General features: G+C 42.0%; 1 protein-coding gene across 1 annotated transcript; it reads left to right on the top strand.

Annotated features, from left to right (window-relative positions):
• The first annotated feature begins 4737 nt into the window (after positions 1-4737).
• On the top strand, positions 4738-5232 carry LOC125363976 (microtubule-associated proteins 1A/1B light chain 3B-like). The gene is made up of 2 exons (XM_048363326.1): positions 4738-5159; positions 5190-5232. The coding sequence occupies exon 1, from the start codon at positions 4755-4757 to the stop codon at positions 5133-5135; it is 381 nt and encodes a 126-aa protein (XP_048219283.1). The 5' UTR covers positions 4738-4754; the 3' UTR covers positions 5136-5159; positions 5190-5232.
• Positions 5233-8883: the final 3651 nt, after the last annotated feature.

The raw sequence follows: 8883 nt of genomic DNA, 5'->3' as shown, positions 1-8883 counted from the left end.
GACAATCGAAACAGTTTAGGTAGTTTTCTTAGACTCTCAGATTTGGAAAAGTGTATGAGAGTTTTTTAGTCCATTTTCTTGGCCGAAAAATATGGACAATTGAAATTATGTCATTGAGGCCTTTACAAAATTAGATTTACATCTTCCTAAAACAACCCACCTCAATGGTTAACCATCTCAGTTGCCAAGGTCCTGTTGAGGGCTTACTACATCCTCCTATGATCCCCTGGAACCCCAGTCTTCTTGCTCTGTCCTGGGGCGGGGGGGGGGGGGTAAGCAGAAAGAATGATTTCACCTTGGCAATCAAAATAACTTCTTCAGAAGAAAGGCACTCTATGAAACCTACACATAAACATACACACCTAGCACGTTTTTCTCTCTATTAAAAAACAACAACAAACAAACAGCGCTAACTTGCCTTGCTATGTAGATTCACAACCATGAGGAATTAGGAAACATAAAATCAGACAAGGGAAGACACATTGAACACACCACGGGGTCTGGTGGAGGTGGGTGCCGGCTAAGGTAGACTTGGAACATGGATTCCCTATTCCAGAATCCCAGATTCCCAATCTGGGACTTCCTTGATGCCCCAGGAGTTAGAGCAGACCCAGGCACTGGCCAGATTTTCCTTTTCTGAGATACAGTCTCCCTGTATAGTCTAGCTGGCTTTCAATCCTCCTGCCTGTGCCTTCTGAGTGCTGGGATTATGGTCAGGTGTTACCAAGCTCAGCTTGGCATCAGTATTTTTTTTTTTTTTTTTGGCCAGTCCTGGGCCTTGGACTCAGGGCCTGAGCACTGTCCCTGGCTTCTTCCCACTCAAGGCTAGCACTCTGCCACTTGAGCCACAGCGCCGCTTCTGGCCGTTTTCTGCATATGTGGCGCTGGGGAATCGAACCTAGGGCCTCGTGTATCCGAGGCAGGCACTCTTGCCACTAGGCTATATCCCCAGCCCAGTATTTTTTTTTAAGGCTTTCCAAGTGGTCCCGATATGCAAGCACATTGAGATTTGCTGCCTTACAGAGATGTCATCCATTACTGACTGGTCTTTAGTCTCCCTTTCTATGTCATCCATCTCCACCTCCCCACAAAAAGACTGAGGCTGCACCAGAAAATTCTGGAAAGTTCCTCCAGTCACCAAATGAAAAGAGATCATCTTTAGTCCACCATATTTGTTCCAGTTATTGCAACGCATAACTAATTAGCACACAACTACAGGGGGCAGTGTGCATGCCATATTTTATATGATGGGCTGCTCCAGAAACACATTCTCTTTGAATGAGGCCACTGGGTGGATAACAGGTCAGCCAGGTTTCAAGTGCTGGCCTACGGTGACGGAATGATTAAATTCCACATGCCTTTTCCCTTTGAGAAGAAACATGGATGCCAGGTGCTGACAACTCTCAGCATCTCACCCAATCACTTTGCCCTCTGGGCTCCACTGTCCCACCAATGGCATCTCCTTTGGCTAAGGGATATGGGGGTGATGAGAGGTGAAAGAGGAGGCATAAGAAGTTTGTTCTAAACTTACGATTTGGCTTCTTCCTGCCTGAGTTGTCTTTCCTCTGTCAGTGTAGCATCCATGTGTATAAGAAATTTTAAAATGTGGACAAAGTAATCGATGATTTCCATGATGATTGGTTTTTTATTTCTTTAAGATGTGTTCATATATATATCTTCAGCTGCCATTTTGCCTTTCACTGTTAGGCTTTTGACATCCTTTGAATTGCTATCCTAGGGAATTCACCCTTGTGACTGCATCTAATCATAATTACCTCCCTAAGGCCCCCCACCTCCAAGTTCCACTAACATAAATTTGGGGATTGTTCCCAATGCATGAGTTTTGATGGGGGCACAGTCAAATTGTAACAGTAGTACATGAACCCAGTGTCATTTCCCAGTTCTTTGTGTGCTATTTGGTTTCCTCTTTGCAAGATCCTGGGGTTCTGTTTTCTTCATAGCACAGGTTCCTCATGTTCATGACAAAGATCTTGATGTTGCTATTTCTCAGGTCTGTGGAGCATAGGAAGGACCTGTTTATAGCTAACCGTTCTGGGAAGGTTTTCTTCTCTCATTTCTTAAATTTTCTTTTAATATTTTATTTTCTTCTGGATTTTCTAATTTTTAGGTCAAATGTTCTTAACATTTTTAATATTGTATATATGCTTCTCACTACACACATACATATACACATGTGTGCACGTGTGCGCACACACACACACACACACACACACACATTAGAGATGGAATCTTGTCTTGAACTCCGGTAAGCTATCCTCTTATTTCAGTTTCTCAAGTAGCTAGGACTACAGACATGTACCACCATGCTTGGCTTTATGATATTAGTTTCAAATGAAAACAATAAAATATACACGTTTATAAAGGAAAACATTTCTGTTGCAATGTAATTGACAAAACATTAAGAAAGAATTCAGTCACATTGGTATATGCATGCTTAAGCAATAAGATAGCAATATGTTTAATAACTTCCATTAAAAAATAATGCACAAGCAAATGAATTTCAACATCTGCATAAGTGCTATATGATTTAAAACGTCTGTGGTTTCTATTGGTGACAAATTTTCAAGTACTATTGTGTTTTGTTGCTTACATATTTTTTTATTGCCAGTCCTGAGGCTTGAACTCAGGACCTGAGCACCATCCCTGGCTTTTGCTCAAGGCTAGCATTATACCACTTGAGCCACAACTCCACTTCTGACTTTTTCTATTGATGTGGTGCTGAGGAATTGAACCCAGGGCCTCATGCATGCTAGGCAAGCACGCTACCACCAAGCCACTTCCCCAGCCTGGTGCATCCCTGTTCTTGCTTCACCCAGGTAATGTTCTCTTGAGCTTCTACGGTTTTTAAAATAAAAGCTGATATTATTTTAGTTCTGATCCTCAGACTGTTATCTCTTTCATCATAATTGTTTTTCACTGTTAGATCATTAATGATCATGAGTTCAAAGTAATCAACCACAGGATGTTTACTGTTTCGGCTTGTTATCCCATTCATAAATCTAAAGTACACAGCTCAATGAGCCATAAAAGGTCAAGAGAGACCATTTTTGTTACTCTGCAGATTCTCTACAATCTTTCCCAATAAATTATTCTCCTTCTAAATCAAACTCCTATATTCATACTGTAACTTAGTTGTGTCTGGAACTTCATATAAATGGGATCATACACTTTTATGTGATTTTGGGGGGTATCTAGCTTTGTTTATTCAACATGTCTTCAAGATTTGTTCATGTTAATACAGGTATATATCTCCCTTTTCTTTCTTTCTTTTTTCTTTTTAACCAAGTAACACATTATACTACGAATGTGTCACATGTTGATTCATTCAGTTGTTGTATACTTAGTTTCAGATTTGGGGATTGTTTCTTTGAGACAGTGTCATATCATATAGCCCAGGCTGGCCTTGAACTCAGTATCTTCCTCTTTCAGCCTCTAGACTGCTGAGATTACAGGTGTGTACCACCATGCCAACCTGTTTTTAACTTTTTTATTATTGTGAATGAAGCTTCTATAAATCTCCCTGTGAAATATATTAATAATTATTTCCAGGGTTTTAATATCATATTTGTAAACTTAAAAGATAAACTTTCAAACTGGTATTTAAAAAACTGTTATTCACTACAGCTTCACAGTTATTTGTTGCAGTTTTGACTGTTCCTTTGGGTTCGTATTACTTTTTTAATAGTGAACAGTGATGCATTAGTTATCCCTTAATTTTCCTTCATTCTTCAATAACATCTAGAATAATGATTTGTATGGCCTTTGCTTCAATGAAGTCATTGTGCTTTGATCTTATAGATTCTGTCACTGCAGTTCTAAAGCCTGGGGCACTTCAATTCCTATTACTTTTTAGATAACCTGGCCGCTTTCCTTTCTCTGTCAGGTCCTAAGATTTTTTTTTCCCTCTGAAAATTATCATCTGTTGTTTCATTATGTCATTTTAAAGTGGGGTTTTAGATGCATTTAGCCTTCTTTTATGGAGAAGACATTCTTGATTTAAAGACTTGTTTTCAATTATGGAACATTCTCAGTCATTAGCTCTTCAAATATTGCTTCTTGATTTTATTTCCCTCTTCAAATTCCCTTCATTATCCCCTGCTATTGTCTGTTAAAACTTCTATTAGGTGTGTGATTTCCTCACTTATCACTCTCTAGATCCTACACAGGCTTATTTGTAAGTGTTTTATCACCACAGTAATGCAAAATGAATCTATCTTTTGATGATGTTGATTTGTGTTTAATTTCTTTTGTGTGTTTTGGAATTTGGTTCCCTCCCACCCCTTCCCTTACTCCTAGTCTGATTTTCATTCTCTGTCTTTTCGACCTTGGTAGGAACCCCAGCAGCTATTCTGGCCCAATTCATAGGCGGGCAGGCCCTGTCTCCTCAAATTCTAACTTGACCCATTCTCTCCAGGCCTCTGAATCTAAAACAAGCCACAACTTTCCTAGCCAGAAGTTCAGTCTCCTCTGACTCCGTATCTCATGCCTCCTTAATATTCTTCAAATGTAAATTCCATCATCACTATTCTTTTCTATTTAAGGCCTTTAGTGGCTTCCCATCACTTTTGACATAGTGCCCAAATTTCTTGGTGGGACCTCTGTTGATCAACCACACTGTTGAGCAAAGACCCTCCACGATGATATCTTGTGGGCCAGGAAAAGAGCTTAGAAGAATTTCTTCTAAAAGACTGTGGTCCTGACAAGGGAAGACGCTGCCTCCCCGGGCCTGCACCATGCCTTCGGAGAAGACCTTCAAGCAGCGCCGCACCTTCGAGCAGAGAGTGGAAGACGTGCGCACGCTCATCCGGGAGCAGCACCCCACCAAGATCCCGGTGATAACAGAGCGGTCCAAGGGCGAGAAGCAGCTGCCGGTCCTGGACAAAACCAAGTTCCTGGTGCCAGACCACGTGAACATGAGCGAGCTCATCAAGATCATCAGAAGGCGTCTTCAGCTCAACGCCAACCAGGCCTTCTTCCTCTTGGTGAATGGACACAGCCTGGTGAGCGTGTCCACGCCCATCTCGGAGGTGTACGAGAGCGAGAAGGACCAGGACGGCTTCCTGGACATGGTGTACGCCTCCCAGGAGACCTTCAGAACCAAGCTGCCTGTGTAGGACTACAACAGCCTTCTCCAGGTTAAAGGGTTAAAAAAAATAATAATAACCCCAAACCCTTGTCGAGGAAGAAAAGGGATATTCCCCATGCGATTGGCCAGTCCACCTGCACAGACCCTGGAGCACAGGGCCCCAGCGGGCGGGGAGGCGCTTCCTGAGCTCCGGGGCACGCTCAGCTTTGGAGAACCCTGTGATTTAACCCAGGCTTGTTTTGTTTTCAGATCTTAGAATTTTAAAAATAAAATACTTTGCATCCCAAGTTGCCAATAAAAAATAAAAAAAAAAAGATTGTGGTCCTGCCCTTTTAAAGAGCAGACCCATAGGTAACGGATTACCATTTGTTCTGGTAAGGCTGGCACAGGACCCTGGTGAGCTGGCACCAGGGTTTCATGTAGCTGGTTGTGGCATAAGGTATCGTGGATGGATGAATTTGAACAGGAAGTCACATTTTAGGGAGGTCTCGCCTCTTCTGACGGTCCTCAAGTCTTTCTGTTCCTAAATGTCATTAACTCCTCCAGACATCTTTCTTTGAGTTGGATCTATGGTTCCAGTTTATAAAGAAACAAGGACAACTATAAAATCTTAATAATGAAAATTCTAGGAAAGCAAGTTAAGCACTTTAAGACTCACAGGGTGATGAATAATTTTGTTCCGAGGTGGAGATCTATCTCTTATAATTGCAAGTGGAAGGTTTGCAGATCACCTGGCTGGGCATGATGAAGAGCTGGTTGTATTTTTTATTTTTATTTTTGGTACCAGTACTGGGGCTTGAACTCAGGGTCAGAGTGCTTTCCCTTAGCTTTTTCAGTTCAAGGCTAGTGTCCTATCACTTGTGCAACAGTTCCGCTTCTGGCTTTTCTCCGGTTAATTGAAGGTAAGAGCCTCTTGGATTTATCTTTCCACACTGGCTTCAAACTTCAATCTTCAGGTCTTCACCTTCTGGGTAGCTAGGATTATAGCCATGAGCCACCAGGGTCCAGCTATAAAGAGTTCCCAAGAGCAAAGATAGGTCCAACAGCCATGATAGACACAAGCATCAACTGCTGAGAGTAGCAAATAAAGACACCGCTGAGTGTAGCACCCAGGAGTGACTGAGAGAGTGGACAATATCTCCCCAGTTGGAGATTGTGAAACTACAAAAGTCTTGAATTTGTTCGTTTTAAAAGATCCTGTGCCTTGAATATAAGTTCTGGCTCTAGGCAGTAGAATCATCTAGGGTTGAGAAAGGAAACAGAGAGAGGTAAGTATTGAATAGAAATGCTGCTTACCTGAAAATTCTAATTCATTTCCTCATGGCTTTCAAGAAGGGAGGAAGGTGATTGCATTTGACAATAAATCCTAATTAATGAAGACCTCAGTTAAGTAATGGAGTAATTACCATTGCTTCGGGGGTGCTTGCGCTGGACTGTCATAGATGAAAAAGAACACAAAATTAAAGTGTGACTTGGGAAGGAGAAAATTGAATAATGTGACCTCCTGGATTGAGATGTTTTAACACGCTTATTTTAAAGAAAATCCTTTTTTCATGAATATTGATAAAACATTCAAACTACCTAAATTTGTTTTAAAAAGCTATCAAAATTAGCTTTTGTCTACAAAGTGTTCTGCAGCTAGGGAAGCCAAACTTAGAGTTTAAAGGGGGAAAAAAAAAACACCTTGCTCTGGGTGTGATGATGCATACCTGTAATACCAGCTATGATAGAGGTGGGGGTGGGAGGAAGGATAAAGGTTCAAGGCCAGTGTGGGCAAACATTTTATTGAGACCCTATCTCAAGAAGAAAAAACAAACAAACAAAAAACAACAACAAGGAGATGTGGTGGTATGCACCAGAAATCCCAGCTACTTGAGAGGATAGACAGAAAGATCTTGGACCAAGGTCAGGACCAGGTAAAAGCACAAGACTCTATCTGAAAAATAAGCCAAAGGAAAAAAGGCCTGGGAGTGTGGCTCAAGTGATATAGTGCTCAGCTAGCAAGTGTAAGGTTCCTGAGTTCAAGTCCTAATGCCAACAGAAAAATTAAAAAAGGAAACAGTTCTTGTTTTCTTATACCTCCATTTGTAGAAAAAGAATACCTATGAAATCTCAGGTTTATAGACAACCTCGAAAAGAAAGGTCCCCAAAGAAGCTGAAGTCTTTTTTTTTCTTCCTGGTCCTAGGACTTGGACTCTAGTCTGGGTGCTGTCTCTGAGCTTCTTTTTGCTCAAGGGTACCACTCTACCACTTCTGGATTTTTTTTTTTTTTTTTTTTTTTTTTTGGCCAGTCCTGGGCCTTGGACTCGGGGCCTGAGCACTGTCCCTGGCTTCTTCCCGCTCAAGGCTAGCACTCTGCCACTTGAGCCACAGCACCGCTTCTAGCCGTTTTCTGTATATGTGGTGCTGGGGAATCGAACCTAGGGCCTCGTGTATCCGAGGCAGGCACTCTTGCCACTAGGCTATATCCCCAGCCACTTCTGGATTTTTCTGAGTAGTTAGTTTATTGGAGATAAGAGTCTCACAGACTTTCCTGCCTGGACTGGCTTCAAAACCTCAGTCCTCAGATCTCAGCATCCTAAGTAGTTAGGATTATAGACATGAGCCACAGGCACGCGGCAACTCTGAAGTCTTTTGGCAATCGATCTCAATCCCAAACCATCCATCCGATTCTGGAGTGGGAAATACCTGCTATTAATATTGACTTGGGCTCTTTAGAAGACACGCGAGATCATGACCATCTGTCAAGAGCCTTCTCGGTGGCTTGTCTTTCCTTGACTATAGACTCAACAGTGATGTTGGCCCTTGCCTTGCGCAACTTTAGGTTTTGGCATTTCCCCTTGTGTGGTGGCCAAAACTGCTGCCCCCAGCTCAGCTGGGAGGAATGTCAAGGTATCAATCACCCTGGGGACACAGGTAGAAGGCACTGGTATCTTCCCCAGCATCCTGAAATACACACGCAACACTGTTTCCAGGGTTCCCCGTGCTATGAAGTTCTCCTTGTCTATACATTGGTAAAGTCTATGATAGTGGACACCCTACGTTCCCTCCCAGCCTTCCTTCCCCATCTCCCAACTTGTGTTTCCTTAGATCACTTTCCAAATGAACAACTACATTCCAATTCTGCTCTTGGAATTTGTTTCTGGGAACGAAAACTCCAATGGGAATCTAGACAAATCACAACTCCCCTTTCCCCTTTGTACTTTCACTCCATATATACCATCACTCAAACTATTTCATTTCGTTCTTCATTTTAGTCAGTGCTCTAACCATGCCTCCAGTTGGTTCTTTCTTCCTTTATTTTTTAGGCCTAAGCCTGAGACTAGAACTTGGTACCTGACACTTTTGCTTATTGGCTAGCATTCTACTAATGGAACCATGCCTCCAACCCCACTATCTCTTCAGACCTTGGACAAGATACAAACCTAGGAGTCTAAGCTTTCTTTCTAATTCACAACTTACATTTAACCAAACTACATGTCTTATCAGCCCTACACAAAAATTAACACTGTGTGTGACCACTCCTCATTAACTTCACTACCACAACCCAAAGCCAAGTCCCTGTTGCCTTGCAACCTGATTGCGACAGCCATTACTTACAAATGCTCTGCAAAGGCTAATCTCCAATGAGATCCTCTTCTCATGCCTCAGATTCCTGGATACTTCTTTGATGCCCTAATTGGTAGGTACCAAGAAGTGTGAGCTCATCGTAACACTACCTTGGGCAAGCTATTTGAAAGAAGCACCCCTTCATTATGTTTGTAAATTATGCTATA

This window comes from Perognathus longimembris, chromosome 15, assembly GCF_023159225.1.
Source record: "Perognathus longimembris pacificus isolate PPM17 chromosome 15, ASM2315922v1, whole genome shotgun sequence".
NCBI lineage: Eukaryota > Metazoa > Chordata > Mammalia > Rodentia > Heteromyidae > Perognathus > Perognathus longimembris.
Note: the sequence above shows the minus strand (reverse complement) of the source record. Positions and strands in the feature narration are given on the sequence as shown.

Bases quoted from the DNA above. Each gene is read 5' to 3' on its own strand.
- LOC125363976 (XM_048363326.1), top strand. From the start codon at position 4,755: ATGCCTTCGGAGAAGACCTTCAAGCAGCGCCGCACCTTCGAGCAGAGA.